This window comes from Carcharhinus amblyrhynchos, chromosome 10, assembly GCF_965287045.1.
Source record: "Carcharhinus amblyrhynchos chromosome 10, sCarAmb.v2.hapA, whole genome shotgun sequence".
Taxonomy (NCBI): Eukaryota; Metazoa; Chordata; class Chondrichthyes; order Carcharhiniformes; family Carcharhinidae; genus Carcharhinus; species Carcharhinus amblyrhynchos.
Window position 1 is genome coordinate 61,900,509 of NC_137333.1, and position 19,133 is coordinate 61,919,641.

General features: G+C 41.8%; 1 protein-coding gene across 2 annotated transcripts in view; it reads left to right on the plus strand.

The window, feature by feature from the left end:
* The window catches only part of LOC145348985 (PC3-like endoprotease variant B), a 709,624-nt gene that overhangs the window by 498,899 nt on the left and 191,592 nt on the right, over positions 1–19,133 (plus strand). For both annotated transcript variants that reach the window (XM_080197162.1, XM_080197161.1), the window contains exon 13: positions 5,073–5,186. In XM_080197162.1, the coding sequence (XP_080053288.1) occupies positions 5,073–5,186 (114 nt within the window). The remainder of the gene's footprint in view (positions 1–5,072; positions 5,187–19,133) is intronic.

Here is a 19,133-nt window from a genome sequence, read left to right on the forward strand (position 1 = left end):
GGCAAATTGGAAGATTAGACAAAACATAAACAACAGGAAAGAATGGCTAAACAAAAGGAGGGAGAAATTTGAGTATAAGAACAAATTAACTGGAAATATAGGTTTCTAAGAAGGAAAAGAGTAAGTAAAGTGAGTGTTGGTCCTCTGTTAATTATAGGAACTAAGGAGATGGCAGATTAATTGAACAAATATTTTGCACCTTTCTTCACTGTGAGGAGACAAATAATATCCCAGAAATAAATGTGCATAAAAAGGTGAAAGAGAGGGAGAAAATAATACCATAACAATCACTAGGGAAAAAGGACTGATAAAAATGATTAGAACTAAAAGCTGATAGGTCCCAGAGTCCTGATGGATTTCACCTAGGGTCTTAACTGCTGAGATAGTAGATGCATTGCTTTTAATTTTCCAAAATTCCCTGGATTCTGGAAATGTTCCATCAGATTGGAAAATAGCAAATGTAACTTCTTTATTCAAGATAGGAAGAAGACAGGAAGTTGAAAACTAGAGGCCAGTTAGCTTTAACAATTGGTAAAATGTGGAATCTTTGTTAAAGAAGTTAAACGAGTGCATTTAGAAAATCACAATGCAATAAGGCATAGTCAGTATGGTTTTGTGAAAGGGAAAGTATTTTGAGGAAGTAATGTACTATAGATAAAGAGGAACTTGTGAATATGGTATTCCAGAAGATATTTCACAAGATGCCACATCAAAGGTTACAACAGAAAATAACAGCTCATTGTATAGGGTATAACATGTTAGCATCAATAGGGGGATTGGTCAGCTAACAGAAAACACAGAACAGGTATAAATGGGTCATTTTAGGGTTGGCAAGATGTGATAAATGAAGTGCCACACAGGTCACTGCTGGGACCTCAACTATTTGCAGTCTACATGAATGACTTGGATGACGGAATCAAATGCATTGTTGCCAATGACACAATCATTGGTAGGAAGGTAAGCTGTAAAGACGGTGTAAGAAGGCTGCAAGGGAATATAGATTGATTAAGTGAGTGGGCAAAAATTTTGGCGGATGGACTATAATATGGGAAAATATGAACTGTACTTCGGCAGGAATAATATAAAAGAGTATTATTTAAATAGGGAGAGATTACAGAACTCTGAGATACAGAGGATCTGAGTGTCCTCCTGCATGAATCACAAATTTTGTATGCTGGTACAACAAGTGATTATGAGGGCAAATGGAATGTTGTTGTTTGTTACGAGGGGGATGGAATATAAAAATAGAGATGTTTTGTAACAGTTGCTTTGGGCATTGGTAAGACCACATGCAGAGTACTGTGTACAGTTTTAGTTTCCTTAAGAAAAAAACATAATTGTATTAGGAGTAGCTCTGGAAGGTTTTAACTGATCCCTGAAATGAGGGGGTTATCCAAGAGGAAAGGCTAGACAGGTTGGATTTGGATCTATTGGGCATTTAGAAAAATGAGAAACAATCTTCTTGAAACATCAAAGATGTCAAGGAGACTGAACGCACTGGATGCTGAAAGAATGTTTCTCTTTGTGGGACAGACGAGAACCAGGGGACCATTTGAAAATAAGGAGCCTCCCAGAGGGTCGTGAGACTGTGGAATTCTCTTTGTCTGAGAGTAGTGGAGTCAAAAATCATTGAATATTTTTAAGGCTGACTTAGATTCTTGGCGCAGATCAGCACAAATGGATATGATCTGGTGGCCATTACAGAGACATGGCTGCAAGGTGACTGGGACTGGGAGCTGAATGTCCAGGGGTATCAAGTGTTTAGGAAGGATAAGCGAGAGGAAAAAGCGGGGGGGGGTAGCTCTGCTGATTAAGGATAGCATCAGGGTGGTAGCAAGGGATAATATAGGAACCAAAGAGCAGAACGTGGAATCGTTGTGGGTGGAGATTAGGAACAGCAAAGGGAGGAAGACGCTGGTGGGTGTCGTCTATAGGCCCCCGAATAATGATCTGGAGGTGGGGCACGCAAATAAGTGCGGCGTGCAGGAATGGAACGGCCGTAATTATGGGAGATTTCAATCTGCATATTGATTGGTCGACCCATGTTGGATGCGGTGGGCTCGAGGAGGAGTTCTTGGAATGCTGCCGGGATAGTTTCCTGGAACAGTGTGTGTTGGAGCCGACGAGGGAGCGAGCTATCTTGGATCTGGTGTTATGTAATGAGGCGGGTAGAATTAGGGACCTTGCGGTGAAGGATCCTCTTGGGGAGAGTGATCATTGTATGGTGGAGTTTCTGGTGCAGATGGAGGAGAAGAAAGTGGGTTCCCGGACACACATCCTTTGTTTGAACAGAGGGGAGTACGGTAGGATGAGAGAAGAATTGGCGAATGTTGATTGGGGGAGTGCGTTGGAAAGTAGGTCTGCTGAGGAGCAGTGGAGGATCTTTAAGGAGATCTTTCTTGGTGCTCAGCAGAAATTTATTCCGATGGTTAAAAAGGACCTGAGGAGGAGAGATAATAAACCGTGGATAACGAAGGAGGTGAAGGAAAGTGTTAAATTAAAAGCGGAGGCGTTTAGAGTAGCTAAGAGTAGTGGACGAGAAGAGGATTGGGAGAGGTTTAAATGTCAACAAAGATTGACAAAGAAGTTGATAAAGAAGGGTAGGAGAAACTGTGAAGCTGGGCTAGCGCTTAATATAAAAAAGGATAGCAAAAGTTTTTATAAATATATAAAAAGGAAGAGGCTGGCTAGGGTGAACGTTGGACCCTTAGAGGATGAGAGGGGGGACTTAGTGGTAGGGGATGGGGAAATGGCTGAGGTCTTGAATAACTTTTTTGTTTCGGTCTTCACTGAGGAAGACGTGAATAATTTGCCGGGTGTTAGCGATGGAAAGGTGGTAGGACTGGAGGGTCTCAATGACATTATTGTTACTAGGGAGGCGGTGCTCGACAGACTGGAGGGACTGATTGTGGACAAGTCACCAGGACCGGATGGAATGCATCCGAGGGTTCTGAAAGAAATGGCGGAGGTGATAGTGGATGCCTTGGTGGTTATTTTCCAGACGTCGCTGGATTCCGGGGAAGTGCCGGAAGATTGGAAAGCGGCTAATGTTACGCCGTTGTTTAAGAAGGGTGCCAGGCAAAAGGCAGGGAATTATAGGCCGGTTAGTTTAACATCTGTTGTAGGTAAAATGTTAGAATCCGTCATCAAGGAGGAAATAGTGAGGCATCTTGAGGGGAATTGCTTAATAGAGCAGACGCAGCACGGTTTCTTTAAGGGGAAGTCGCGTCTGACAAATTTATTGGAGTTCTATGAGGATGTGTCTAGGGCGGTGGATAGAGGAGAGCCGGTGGATGTGGTCTTTCTTGATTTTCAGAAGGCGTTTGACAAGGTACCTCACAAGAGGTTATTGCAGAAGGTCAGGGGACATGGAGTTGGGGGTAGGGTGTTAGCGTGGATAGAGGATTGGTTGTCAAATAGGAGGCAGAGAGTGGGGGTTAATGGGTGCTATTCGGATTGGCGGTTGGTGACTAGTGGAGTGCCCCAGGGGTCGGTGCTGGGGCCTCAGCTATTTACCATTTATATAGATGATCTGGAGGAGGGAACCGAGTGTATAGTGTCGAAATTTGCTGATGACACCAAGATTGGTGGAACGGCAAATTGCGCGGAGGGTGTGGAGAGTCTGCAGAAGGATCTAGATAGGCTGAGCGAATGGGCCAGGAAATGGCAAATGGACTTTAATGTTGGCAAGTGCGAGGTGGTACACTTTGGTAGGAATAATGGTAGGAAGGACTATTACTTACGTGGCGAAAAACTGCAGCAGGCGACGGTGCAGAGGGACCTCGGGGTCCTTGTGCATGAGTCGCAAAAACCCAGCCTGCAGGTGCAGCAGGTGGTCAGGAAGGCTAATGGGATGCTGGCCTTCATAGCGAGGGGGATTGAATATAAAAGTAGGGAGGTCTTGCTGCAGCTGTATAGGGCATTGGTGAGGCCGCAGCTGGAGTACTGTGTGAAGTTTTGGTCGCCGCACTTACGCAAGGATATTTTGGCCTTGGAGGGAGTGCAGAGGAGGTTTACTAGGCCGATACCGGAGTTGAGGGGGTTGAGCTATGAGGAGAGGCTGAATAAACTAGGCTTGTACTCGTTAGAGTTTAGAAGAATGAGGGGAGATCTCATTGAGACGTATAAGATGATGAATGGGATGGATAAGGTAGAGGTGGAGAGGCTCTTCCCGCTCAGAAAGGACAGTAGGACTAGGGGGCACAGCCTCAAGATAAAGGGGGGGCAGTTTAGAACGGAGTTGAGGAGGAACTTCTTCACTCAAAGGGTGGTGAATCTCTGGAATTCTCTGCCCGTTGAAGTGGTGGAGGCTGCCTCGCTAAATATTTTTAAGACGCGGGTTGATGGGTTTTTGATAAGCGAGGGGATTAAGGGTTATGGGGAGAGGGTGGGAACTGAGACACGACAGATCAGCCATGATCTTATTGAATGGTGGGGCAGGCTCGAAGGGCTGGATGGCCTACTCCTGCTCCTATTTCTTATGTTCTTATGTTGATTGATAAGGGAGTCAAAGTGTGTCCACGGTTTGAAGGAAAGTGGAGTTGAGGCCTCAATCAGATCAGCCTTGATCCTGTTGAATGGTGGAGCAGGTTCAAGAGACCCAATGGCCTACTCCTGCTCCTAATTCATATGTTCATATGTATGCAAAATATAGTACTATCAATGGATTTCACTGATGATAACTAGAAACAGGAAAGGTCCCCCAACCACATGTAATACAATTTCAAGGCAACCCATTTTTAAAAGAAGTACTTATCCCACAAATCGGAAAACTTTTCTCTTCTCCCTTTGTTCATTAGATAAGAAAGGACTAGAGTATTTCAGTTGCTTGGAACTAGCTGCATCCTAAACATTTGGATTTGGTGCATTAGACAATTTAACAGCAGCAAAATTGCTGCCATATGTTTAGAGAAATTGTATTCACTGCTGGGTTATACTTTGTAATGCATGTGACTCCACAAGGAGACTAATGCAGATTCAAGGAGGGATAGTGAAGTTGACAGTTCAAGGTCAGCTTATTTATACCAGAATAAGATGATCGAGTTTGTTTACAAATCTTATTTCTTACTTAGACCCAGTCTCACATGGCGCGATGTGCAGCACCTGGTTGTTCGGACGGCTAAAATCACGGACCTTTTGAACAAAGGGTGGAAGATTAATGGAGCAGGTTACCATGTTCACCACAAGTAAGAAACCAATTCATGGAAGTTTATTTCTGTATTGTGTCTTTATTATGTTTGGTTAGATTTGAATTATTATTGTCACATATATTAACATAGTGAAAAGTATTGTATCTTGCATGCCATACAGACAAAGCATACTATTCATAGAGAGGGAAAGGAGAGGGTGCAGAATGTAGTGTTACAGTCTAAATTAGGCTGAAAGAAAAATCAACTTGATATAAGGTAAGTCCATTCAAAAGTCTGATGGCAGCAGGAAAGAAACTGTTCTTGAGTTGGTTGGTAAATGACCTCGGACTTTTGTATCTTTTTCCCAACAGAAGAAGGTGAAAGAGAGTATGTCTGGGGTGCACGAGGTCCTTATTTATGCTCGCTGCTTTTCCGAAGCAGCAGAAAGTGTAGACAGTGTCAGTGGATGGGAAGCTGGATGTCGGGAGCTTCATTATAACATGATTTGACTGATTGAGTTGCAGATGAAGGTAGAGAAAAAGTAATTACTCGTTGATCAGGAGTACAGACCGAGATCAAAAAGTACAGATTAAAGATGGCAAGGTACTTGAGGCAACTGAAAGAAACGTAACAATATTTTTCCCCTTAATTCAAAATGTTCTCTTCCTATGAAAATGTATTTGATAGATCTTATCATTCGCAATACTGCACAAATATTCCTGTTGATTTGATCTTCAGAACTTTCAGCCTGACATAAGAATGAGACTGCATTCTGCAACTGAACTGGAATGGTTTTTAAAAGTGTAATTATCTATGCACATATATATTTAGTTTTATGGCTCGGAATGATTAGTTTTCATTGATTTGTAAGGTATGTGTTATTGTCTATAGGCTAAACAATGGAAGATTAGAACTTATCATAGAAATGTCATGCCAGTCCTACGTAGTGCAAGAATTGAAATATTAAATTATTGTTACTGTGATTTTTCTATGGGCAAACTCACTAGTGAAAGGCTCAATGAAACATCTAATTGCATGATATCTCCTGGGTGTTTAGAAATTTCTAGCACTGACATTTTTCATTTATTTTGCGAGTACTTTGTTTCCACTGTGGTGTTGAAAATAATTGTGAGATACTTCTATGTTAAAAGAGTATCGAATGTTCAGAGAGAAGCAACATCTCCAGCATTCTGAGCATTATCTTAAATGTAATTGTTTGATATGCTAAAATTATAGAATAACAAACACAGTGTAGAAGGAGGCCATTCAGCCCATTATGTCTGTGTCAGCTTTTTGAAAGAACTATCAAGTTGATCCCACTCTTCTCCACTTTCCTCAGCTCACCAAGTATTTAGCCAATTTTCTTTTGAAAGTTATTATTGAACCTTCTTCCAACACCCTTTCAGGTAGGCAGTGAATTCCAGATCAGAAGAGATCACTGCACAAAAATATGGTTCCACAAGTCATTCCTACCTATTTTGTCAATTGGCTTAAATCTGTTTCTTTGGTTATCAATCTCCCTGCCACTGAAAACAGTTTATCTTTCTTTACTGGAAACATATAGACCACTTAAGAGGACAGCCGGTACTGACACAATTTCGAACAAATCCATCAAATCTTCCTTCAACCTTCTCCCATCTAAGGAGAACAACCGCAATTTATTTGTGCCACCACATATTGGAAGTCTTTCATCCCTTGTGCTGTTGCGTACCCTCTGAGGCATTACCGTCTTTCCTAAAACGTGATGCCCAAAGCCAATACTCCAGCTGTGGCCTAATTAGTGTCTTACAAAGGATTAACATGACCTCCTTGCTTTTGTATTCAATGCTTCTATTTATGCAACCAAGGACTCCACATGTCATTTTGATAGCTTTCTCAACTAGTTCTGCCATCTGCAAACACTTGTGCATATAGAACCCAGATCTCTCTGACGCTGCACCCCTTTAGAATTGTACCACTTTGTAATAACACCGTTTCACCAATTAGGTAAATAAGACTGTAATGTTTATTTACGTACAACTACAATACCGAGGTCTTGTAGCCTTATGCTGCGGGTCAGCATTCCAGGTTATCATCTGCTAAGCAAAAGCAGGTTTGTTAGGGTAATCCCTCACCCTGGTCCCTAGTTGATTACACAAGTCATGTGACCCTCCCTGCAGCACAATCCTTCAAGGTACCAGCATCACATCCCTCCCCCTCTAAGTTTTTAATACAATTAAAATTAGTTAGTTGACTTAATCCCCAACAATTGGAGTATTTGACACATATATCAGTCCACTTTAAATTCAATGTCTCAGGTGGTATGGTAGAGGCTTTCAATGCAGTCAGAAAAAAACCATGATTCAGGTACATCAGTGAGGTAGTTTTCAGTGAAGAAAACTGTATGTCATAGATTTTGGAAGCAGCTCGAGTTGAGTCCCAGAAGTTGCACCAGAAATAGGATATTTGTCTTATGAAGTGGACATTCAAGGGAAAATCATCTGGAAACATACAAACCATCTAAGAGGACAGCCAATACTGACACCTGACACCATATTGCCAGCAGCAAACGTTATTGACTATCCAAGCAGTGAAGTACTGACTCAGCCTGTGACAGGCGAGTCTATCATTCTCTCGGGAACCGATGATGCTGAGTTACCAGTACCTGGTCTAGTGGGTTCTGCAGAAGACACTCCAGTAGAAGTACACCAGGCAGAGGAGTTACGCCGCTCCATTAGAAATTGGAAACCATGTAAGGGTGAAGTTTGGAAGCTAAAAAGAGCTCAGAAAAAAGATTGTGATCTTTTACGCCATCTTGAGAAATGGCAGAAAGTAAATGTAAACTTTGAAGTTAGATTACCTTCAGATATTCTCAGAGTCTGAACCATATAACCAATGAAAGAATGATTCGGGTTATCTCCCTGTCAAAGAGGAAACTAGGTCTGACATTGACATGGTCACATTTGACAGATGTAAGATCAGAAATGTGCTATTTTGTAAGCTAAATGCCCAGTTGGATATAGATGAAGGATTTGATCTTCTATTAGAACTCCTGGATGAAATTTACACAAATGATGATCTATTGATGCCAGTTTTACACAAATGATGCCAGTGAGGTATGGTCAGACTTTTTGATAGATTTTAGAAAATATATGGTTATTCAGTGTATGAACATATGAAATTTAAAAGATTGAGGAAGATCAATTTTGAGATTCCTGATTTAGTGTTAGGATTTATGTTGCAAGATCAAGCCAAGATGCCTTACATGGATAGACTCCAGGTTCTAACTGGCACTCAGTTCTCAGAGAGGGACTGCCAGTTGGGCCAGTTGCCTGCTGCCTTAGAAATCTCCTGGGGAAGAAATCATTTCCTGCAGCCTTTGGGATATCCTGCAGGGAGACAAAGGGCAAAGGTTTCAATGATTGCTGATTTTGAAATGGTCCAGATACTGGGCATAGGCATCTACACATTGAACATAAGAACATAAGAAATAGGAGCAGGAGTAGGCCATCTAGCCCTTCGAGCCTGCCCCGCCATTCAATAAGATCATGGCTGATCTGTCGTGGCTCAGTTCCACATTCCCGCCCTCTCCCCATAACCCTTAATCCCCTCGCTTATCAAAAACCTATCAACCCGCGTCTTAAAAATATTTAGCGAGGTAGCCTCCACCACTTCAACGGGCAGAGAATTCCAGGGATTCACCACCCTTTGAGTGAAGAAGTTCCTCCTCAACTCCATTCTAAACTGCACCCCCCTTTATCTTGAGGCTGTGCCCCCCTAGTCCTACTATCCTTTCTGAGCAGGAAGAGTCTCTCCACCTCTATCCTATCCATCCCATTCATCATCTTATACGTCTCAATGAGATCTCCCCTCATTCTTCTAAACTCTAACGAGTACAAGCCTAGTTTATTCAGCCTCTCCTCATAGCTCAACCCCCTCAACTCCGGTATCAGCCTAGTAAACCTCCTCTGCACTCCCTCCAAGGCCAAAATATCCTTGCGTAAGTACGGCGCCCAAAACTGCACACAGTACTCCAGCTGCGGCCTCACCAGTGCCCTATACAGCTGCAGCAAGACCTCCCTACTTTTATATTCAATCCCCCTCGCTATGAAGGCCAGCATCCCATTAGCCTTCCTGACCACCTGCTGCACCTGCAAGCTGGGTTTTTGCGACTCATGCACAAGGACCCCGAGGTCCCTCTGCACCGTCGCTTGCTGCAGTTTTTCGCCATGTAAGTAATAGTCCTTCCTACCATTATTCCTACCAAAGTGGACCACCTCACACTTGCCAACATTAAATTCCATTTGCCATTTCCTGGCCTATTCGCCCAGCCTATCTAGATCCTTCTGTAGACTCTCCACACCCTCCGCGCAATTTGCCGTTCCACCAATCTTGGTGTCATCAGCACATTTCGACACCCTTCACTCGGTTCCCTCCTCCAGATCATCTATATAAATGGTAAATAGCTGAGGCCCCAGCACCGACCCCTGAGGCACTCCACTAGTCATCATCCGCCAATCCGAATAGCACCCATTAACCCCCACTCTCTGCCTCCTATTTGACAACCAATCCTCTATCCACACTAACACCCTACCCTCAACTCATTGGAAGGGTACAGACTGGCAAAATAAGGATGGAAGCACCTTTAGCAGATCTGGCTATTACTGCAGAAGACTGAATTGAAACAGTAATATATCAAGATGGATCCCAGGAATGCCCAAGGAAGTGGTAATATGTTCATTAGGTGTGATAATAAAGTATCATTATGTGAAGAACTGCCCAAAGTGAAGAAGCAAGATCCTCAAAATGACACGCTGAATTCTGAGATAGAAACATAGAAACCTTATAGTGCAGAAGGAGCCCATTCAGCCCATCCAGTCTGCACCGACCACAATCCCACCCAGGCCCTATCCCCATTTAATTACCCTGCTAATCCTTCTAATCTATCACATCCTGGGACACGAAGGGTTATTTTAGAATGTCCAATCAACCTAGCCCACACATCTTTGGATGAGATGAAGATAATTATGGAGCTGAATAAATTCTGCTGGTCATGAGGAAGTTAAGTCTTCCGAAGAATATATTAGTTGTGGGCTTGTTCAATTTTGCTTGCACTTTGACAGTGCGTGAAACAGATTTGATAAAATGTTATTTGGATTCACTAAGGAGGGGTGATATAGGATTAAGGAGTATAAAAATACTATTTACTTTAGGTTTAGTGATAACAAGATGTTGAGGTTACTGAAAAGAGTTATAATTACATGTAAAATGGCTGGGGTAAGCTACTTTATCAATACGGATGTAGTCCCTTGTGAAATACCTACGCTTTGAGTAAACCTTCTGTAAAATTGCACAAAAGAAACTTGACATGGAGCATGATCAGGCAATTATTTTTGGAAAGTCAGTGGATCTGCCATTTATCCAGTCAGGATGTTATTGAATCCCCCTTAACAAAACCTTATACTTCTTGTCAAGGTGTTAGACAAGTATTAATGGCGTAGATAGTAAGAATCAGAAAGATAAAAGCAAATAGTCTCAATGTTACATAGACAATTTGCTCACTTGACTTGTTAAAGATTAAAACCCTATTCAGGGATGCAGGTATGGTTGATGAAGAATAAATGAGGCCAATATAAGGGATTTAAAGTGGGAAGTGTGAAATAAGTAAGAGGTAGCGCAGGACACCGCTAAGTGCTATTGTAAGTTTTTCATTAGCATGTGACTAGCATGGATCTAAAGGTATAGAACAAAGACAAAAATATTATCATTCAACATTTTATAGACTTGTGTTCAGATTTGACCTCTTTACAATAATCCATAATAAACCTTGACACTTGAGCGTGCACTTACTCAGAAACTGAGCTCTAGGTCATTGTTGGCTCCTTCCCTGAAGCATGTGAGAAAATGGGCCTTTCACTAAATACCTGGATAACCAAGGTCCTCTTCTAACCACCTCCCATGGCACAACAACACCCCATTTGATTGAGATCAACTGTTAGCTTTGCCCTGTTTAACCAGGCCACCATGATCCTACAGCGCTTATTTGAGTTTTCCATTATCCTGCGATCTGCCTTTTGTGCTGAGCTCCACTGAAACACTGGGCTCATGGCAGTGGTGTTTAATAAGACCAATTCTAAAAACTCTTTATAGATAAGATCTGATACTAACAGCCAGAAAGTGGCGGATCCTGTTGATGCTAGTCCAGAATATGGATGAGGAGATTGCCAAACTGCAATGGCTCTATGAGGGTGGAGACCTGGCCAAATTCCCAGATTTTAAATTTGAGAAACTGAAATTTGATAAAATTGGCAAGTGATTACGATCTTCGGAAAGCATGGGATTGTCTGCTCTTCATTCATGTTTCTTGTAAAGTTGTAATTTAATAAATTCCATTGGATTAGAGCAGATAAAAATGATCAATGGCAAGATCCTGAAAAATATAACCATATATTGTCTAGTCTTTTTGGGGCCACCCCATGACAAAGGCGTTCATGGACGACGAAGCTCATCATCACCTCCAATGCATGAACTCAGCCTTTGGCTGATTAAGTAGAACAGTATTTGAAGACCAGAATCCCCACACTCCTGTATGCTTTGGAGAGTTGGATGTGTTGCAGCAGGCACATCAAAGCAGTAGCTACGTATCACCAATGGGGCCTTTGCAAGATCCTCCAAATTTGGTGACAATAAAAATAATCGATTGAACAGCAGTGCCTTCTCCAAAGCTAACTGCCCTGCACTGAGGCACTGACCACTCAGAACTAGCTCTGCTGGTTTGGACATGTCACTCATATGCCTGATGCTTCTGAAGCAACTGCCATACTCAAAATTCAGTTGCTGCAGGGGACTCCCAGGAGGACAGCAGAACCATTTTAGGGATGTCCTCAAAGTATTCCTGAATAGGTCAGGAATTGTCTCGGATGGTCTTATACAATGACTCATGGGAGTCTCTGATTTGTGACTAATCAAAACGGAGAAAGCACGTTCTGAAAGCCACTGAACACATCAAGAGACTTCACTGAGAATGTGCAGCGGCAAAGTCTAGGCATCGGGTGGGGGGAGCGCACAAACCTCCAAAATAGCTAACCTTCAAACTCCACCTGCCTTTCCTATAGCAGAGTCTTCAGATCACATATTAGACTTACCAACCATGTCATCCATCAAATTGAAGTCGAAGCAAATCATTTTCGATCCTGAACACTCAAATGGGTTATTATAGGCAAAATCCTGGAGAGATGGAGAGGGACTGGACTTGAGACACCAGAAGAGTTTCTGATGGATAATGAAGGGGAATTTGCCAATGATGGCTTCAGAGATATGTGTGAAAACATGAACATTATGGCCATGATTTGAAAGCCCTTTCAGTAATAGACTCTGTGAAAGGAACTCTGCATTGGCCAATGAAATGCTGCATAAAGTCTCAGCTGATCAAGCAGACTGCAAGTTGACAATCACTCTGGCACGTGAAGAATTCACTTCAGATGATTGGGAGTATAGCTCCCAAATTGCTTTCTGCACTGTGTGATAATCCCATTCTCGAAGGTACTACAATTAGTTCCATTTTTTTTCTGCACAGTTGTATGCACTGCATGCAGGGAGGTTGGCTTTCATCAAGGCTGAGGTCTCGGAGATAATTTAGACTCAGGCATTGTATAAGACCATCCGAGACGTAATTTAATTCCAGAGATTTGATGTCTTATAAAACAATGTCATAGAGAATGGAAAAGACTGGATAAGGTAATAGGTTGTTATTGTAAGAACAGTACTTAGCAAACAATCAAATTGTTAATGTTAATTCCTCACAGTTAATCAGGCTTAATTACAAAATGAGTAGCTGATAGAAGTAAACCAGGCACCTTGCATCTCAAATAACTTTGGGTTTGTGATGAAGGTCCAAAGGAATTGAATGCAGTAGCTGAAGGCCTGGATACACTGATAATATGAGTGATGATTCATAGAACAGAGCTATCATATAGAAAGGCCAGTTGCCCAGAGAGGGATATTCGGGTGACATATATTCCAGAGGGTTTGATGAATGGAGGGATGCAATAATTACGGGATGCGCAAAAAAAGCTATTATCAAGCTTAAATATTAGTTGAATGTTCTGCAGGATGGTCAATGGCATGATGAATGCAGTCTCGGTCTCCCTATTTAAGGAAGAATCATAGAGATCATTTGGCCCATCGAATCTGCACTGACCACAATCCCACCAGGCCCTGTCTCCATAACCCCATGCATTTACCATAGCTAGTCCCCCTGACACTAAAAGGCAATTGAGCATGGCCAATCCATGTAACGTGCATATTTTTGGACTGTGGGAGGAATCCAAAAGAAACCCACACGCACGGGGAGAATGTGCAAACTCCACACAGACAGTCACCCAAGCCAGGAATCGAACCTGGGTCCCTAGCATTGTGAGGCAACAGTGCTAACTGCTATGCCACTGTGCTGCAGCCAGAAGAATGCAAATGTATTCGTGGTGATTCAGAGGAGGTTTACTAGACTGATACCTGGAATGTGCGGGTTGTCTTATGAGACGAGATTGGGCTTATTCCCCTTGGAGTTTAGCAGAGTGAAGGAAGACTTGATTGAAGTATATAAAGTGCTGAGTAGTCTTGACAATATGGAAGTAGAAAGGATATTTCCTTTTGTATGTGTGTGCAGAGTCCAGACCTAGGGATCGTGGTTTTAAAATTATTGGTTGCAATTTTAGAACAGCGTGGAAGAAAAATGTTTTCTCTCAGAGGGTTGTGCGACTCTGGAACTCAACCTCAGAAGAGTTGGAGGTGCGGTCATTGAATATTTTTTAAGATGGAGGTAAAGCTTTGCCAGGCAAGGGAATCAGATGTTACTGGGTTAGATTGTAATGTGAAATTCAAAACAGAATCAGATCAGCCATGATCTTATTGAATGATGGAGCAGGCTCGAGTGGCCAAATGACCAACTTCTGATCCTATTTTGTATGTTCTTATGTCAAGGAGCAAAGTTCATTGACATGAAGAATGAAGAGAAAACACAGTGCAACTACTGATCGTGGACCTAGAACAGACTCTGGCAGCAGAAAATGATCATGTTCCAGAGAAAGACCCTCTTATGGTACAAGGGAGATCACACAATATTAGTCCCATAGACATAACTAAGCTGGTGGAAGATTTTGTTTGAAAAGACTAGACAATGAAATAAATTCCTCACAGTTCCGGCACAGTGGTACAGTGGTTAGCACTACTGCCTCAGTGTCAGGGTCCCAGGTTCAATTCCAGCCTCAGGTCTGTGTGGAGTTTGCACTTTCTCCCCATGTCTGTGTGGGTTTCCTCCAGGTGTTCTGCTTTCCTCTCACAGCACAAAGGTGTGCAGGTTAGGTTGATTAGCCATGATAAATTGATCCTAGTGTCAGGGGGATCAGCTGGGCAAATGCATGGGATCACGTGAATAATGCTTGGGTGAGATTGTGATTAGTACAGACTTGAATGCCCTCCTTCTGTACTGTAGGGATTCTATTCTATGAAAACCTACAAAACAATCTTGAAACAGAGCCAGAAGCATGACTGTGTAGTTTTGGTGGCTGCCAGTATATTTAAGGATAAACTAATAAGAGAGGCAAAATAAATGAGTCAGATAGTTTGATAGCATTGAGGATAGACTGTGAGATACCACATAAATGATAATTAATCTTGACACAAGTGGATTTGTATTGAAAACATCTTTGCAATGAGGAATGAAGGCTGAAGTGAGGCTGTTTGCTGGAGGTTTTGATGAGAAACTGGGTGATTCAGGTGTTGCTGTTGTCTCCCACAGCTGGAAAATTCTGGCAAATTCCTCTACCTCTTTTGTCCACATGTTCATGTGAGTGTAGATCAATCATCATAAAAAATACATTCCTACCAGTGTGATACTTTGCAGAGAGAAGCGTTTCTGAAACTACGCACAGGCAAAAGATGCAGGAGGAAAACTGTGGAAACTTAAACAAACGTCTTTGTGACCTGAATGATGCAACCAGGGTGTGATAGTTTTTGATGAGATCTGTTTTGCTGAAAATGGGTTGTATTCAATTAAAAGCCGATCCCACAATGTTTTATTGGTGGTCTGAATGGACAAATTCAGGCATCTTTATGATGATGTTGATGATTTCTCATGGGGCAATACTGCAGAATTTGAGAAATGTGTTAATATGATTAGAGTAAAATTTAAAATTGGGAGCCAGACTTCTGGATTTTTTTTAATACATTGGTTTAGATAATAATCAGAATAAAGCAGAACTTTAAATCCTATTTTTGTTCTTTCATGGGATGCAGATAAGGCCAGAATTTATTGCTCATTTCTAATTGCCCTTAAGTTGTTCCTTAGACATTTCATTATACGGTTAAGAGTGAAGTTCAGAGTTGCTGTAGGTCTGCAGTCACATGCAGACCAGATCAGGTTAGAATAGCAGATTTCTTTCCCTGAACGACATTCATGCACAAGGGTAACATTTAGAATGTTACTCCCATTGTGTTAATCGTGGTGGATTATTACAGAAAATTGATGTTACATCTAAGAAAGAGGCAAAACAACTGTGAAGTCTGTGCACTTAGACTAGACCAGATACAAATTTTGATATGTTTTGGATTAAAATAGCAACTAAATGATGAACATACTGGAGTCAAGCATGTCTTAACAAAAATAAGAATATTTTAAAAATTAAATTTGGAGAAATATGCATTTAAATTCCCATTCTTGGGTAATCCAAAGAACATGAAACCAATTTTCTTAATTGATCCTTATCTGCTTATCTTCCTGATGGGTATTTAAGTGCAACTGGTTTCATGATATTTCTTAGAGTAAAAATCTCCTTTAGCTTGGGAAGTTAAGAAACTAAATAGTGTCATTAAAAGTACTGAAACCCTGACTCTCCTGTTGGCTGTGGATATAGGATTATATTTTACAAATATTTTAAGTGAGTTCCTATAAAAGGAACATGCATAAGATTGTATACCCTTTGAATGTTATGTAGATAATCATTCCCTGTGAGATAGACTACACCTTGCTGGCTGAATCAAACACTGGAAAGGAAATCTCTAAGATTAAATGGGTAATCAATAGTCTGTTTTATGAAAAGTGTGAACAAATAAATTCTTAAGAGTCTTTGAGAAGAGGCAACTTGCAATGTAATCCTTTGTACAGAATATAGAAAGTTTAAACTTTGATTTGTTTTGAAATTTTTGTTTTGCATATTAACTCTAATTTTTATTTAAGGAGAGAGAAGGAAATCTGTTAATTGTACATTAATTGTGTTTAATTGCATGCTGATGGTAGGTATTAACTTGAGCACCCCATAAAGAGACCCTCAATGAAACCTGAGGTTGCAGGATGTGCTGTCAATATAGTAGTGGACTCACAGTGAATATTGGAAAACCTATCTCCAGAAATGGAAACAGAGGTGTCAAGGAAAGGAAAGGGAAGGGAAGAGTAGGTAATAAACTATGTGAAAGTGAGAGTGGAGTGGAAATTAGAAGCAAAACCAATCATATTTTCAGTTGCAGGTGTGAGCAGGAAGTGGCGCTGATACAGTAATCAATGTATCAGAAAAGGAGGTGAGGAAGGGGGGGCCTGAGTGGGTATGAATAGGAACAAAAAACATTGCACATAAGGGAACATAACTAGAACCCATGCAGGCTACCATAGCAACACCTTTTATTTAGAAGAAGTGAGTAAAGTTAAAGGAGAAATTGTTAAAGGTGAGAACATATTCAGTTGTGGGGTGGATGGGAAAAGTTGGGCCTGCTTTCAAGAAGTGAAATGGTCTCAGACCCTCCCAGTGGAGAATGGTGGTGTAGAGGGATTGGATGACCATAGTAAAAGAGGCTTTTAGGGTCAGGAAACTAGAAACTTCTAATATGTTGGAGGACATTGGAGGAGTCTTGCTTGTGGGTGGGGAGAGACTGAATAAGAGATGATAATATAGGGCTGAGATTGGGAGATATCAGTTTGGTGATTCACAAACAGGATGATGGATTACTAGGGCAACTCCTGTTTGTGGATATTTTTGTTTGAGTTTGGGGGCCTATGAGATTAGAGACTGTAGAGGGAAGATCTCCAGAGAAAATGAGGTCAGTCAAGGCCTAGGAAACAATGGTTTGCTATTAATGGTGGGGTTATGATCCAGGGGAGATAGAAATGAGTTAGCATTCGACCCCTGCTGGATAGAGGCTGGTTTGCTAAAAACAACAAGCAACAACCTTGTCAGCAAGCTTGATGACAATATTAGGGCTGGATCCAAATGAATGCAGTGCTACGTGTTTAGAAAACATAGGTTAGAGTGAGTAAGGAGAACAGAAAAATTGAGGCGGTCGAAGTGACACTGGCAAACCTCAATGTAAAGATGGAGAGGAGGTAAACAACCGGAGGGAGGAATCCATATTGAGAGAGAAATCATGAGATGGATAAAAGGTCTGGAAAGACTCCCAGCCAGAGAAGTGGGTGTGGAGGTGAAGGTGACAATAACACATTGTCAGTATGCAGCAAGTATAAGTTTACTTGTCTCTTTGCAATATAAACCAAGCTGAAGACAAAGTTACTAACCTCCCATGGAAATTTGTTGCTGATTATCTATGTCGTCTCTTTGGTTTGCCGATCCTGCTCTGTTCATCTCAGATGGCCATTCAAATAGCAGAAGAATGTTGAGAAATGCTTTACAAACTGTGACTGGTGCAAACACAATTGAAATATAAAACTACATAAACTAACTGGCTTGACTCATTAATAGCAGTCTTACCTCCTATTCAATCACACTACTTTTTTCATTGCATTGTCCAACTCTGCTATTGCCAGGGCTTATTAACTGATGAAACACTCATCATTGCCTTTGTTACTTCCATACCTATTTTAATGCTCCAGTAGATGCTGGAAATCTGAAATGAAGCAGGAAACCCAGCAGGTTTGACAGCATCTGTGGAGAAAAAAACAGAAGTAAGGTTTTGAGTCTATGGCTCTTCTTCAGAGGGGTTGAACTGTGATGGATTATACAGTTGGAGTGGAGAAGGAACAGAATAGATCTGACTCTACCTGGATCCCTCCCTCTGGCTTCTGACCTACTGTTGACTTTTTATTGAGAACTGTCAGCTCAACCTCAACCACCTCAATTTCTCTGCTTCTCTCACCCACTCCAACCTGTTTCCTTCTAAACAAGCTGCACCCTGTTCTCTCATGTCCAACCGTGATTTTGTTATCAAACCTGCTGACAAGGGTGTTGTCTGGCCTTTACCTCACTGAGGCTTACCCCCAACTCTCTAGATACTTTTGCCTACCTCCTTTTGGACCAAGACACCCTCCCCCCTCCCCCCACCCCCACCACTGAACATCAAGCCATTATTTCCAGAACTGTCACTGAGCTCATCTCCTCTGAGGATCTACCCTCCACAGCTTCCTACCTGACAGACCCCAACCACACATAGCCTACTTCTACCTCCTTCCCAAAATCCACCAACAGGACTGCCCTGACATACCCATTGCATCACCTTTCTCCTGCCCCAGTGAGCTCATTTCTTCTTATCTCGACTTCATTCTCTCTCCCCGTTCCAGTCACTTACCATTCGCGATTCTGCTGATGCACAATGTTATATCAACAATTTCCAGTTTCCAGTCCTAGCCGCCGCCACATCTTCACTATGAACGTCCAATCCACACTGTTTAAGGGGAGGCAGTGGCGTAGTGGTATTGTCACTGGGCTAGTAATCCAGAGGCCCAGGGTAGTTAGGTGTATTGGCCATGCTAAACTTTCCCTCAGTGTATCCGAACTGGCAGCGGAGTGTTGCGACTAGGAGATATTCACAGTGACTTCATTGCATTGTTAATGTGAGCCTACTTGTGACACTAATAAATAAACTTAAACTTAAATGCTCTGGAGACCTTTGTTCAAATCCCACCACAGCAGTTGGTGAAATTTGAATTCAGTAAAAGTCTGGAATTAAACCACGGTAACCATGAAACAATCGTCAATTGTTGTAAAAATCCATCTGGGGTTCATTGATGCCCTTTAGAGAAGGAAA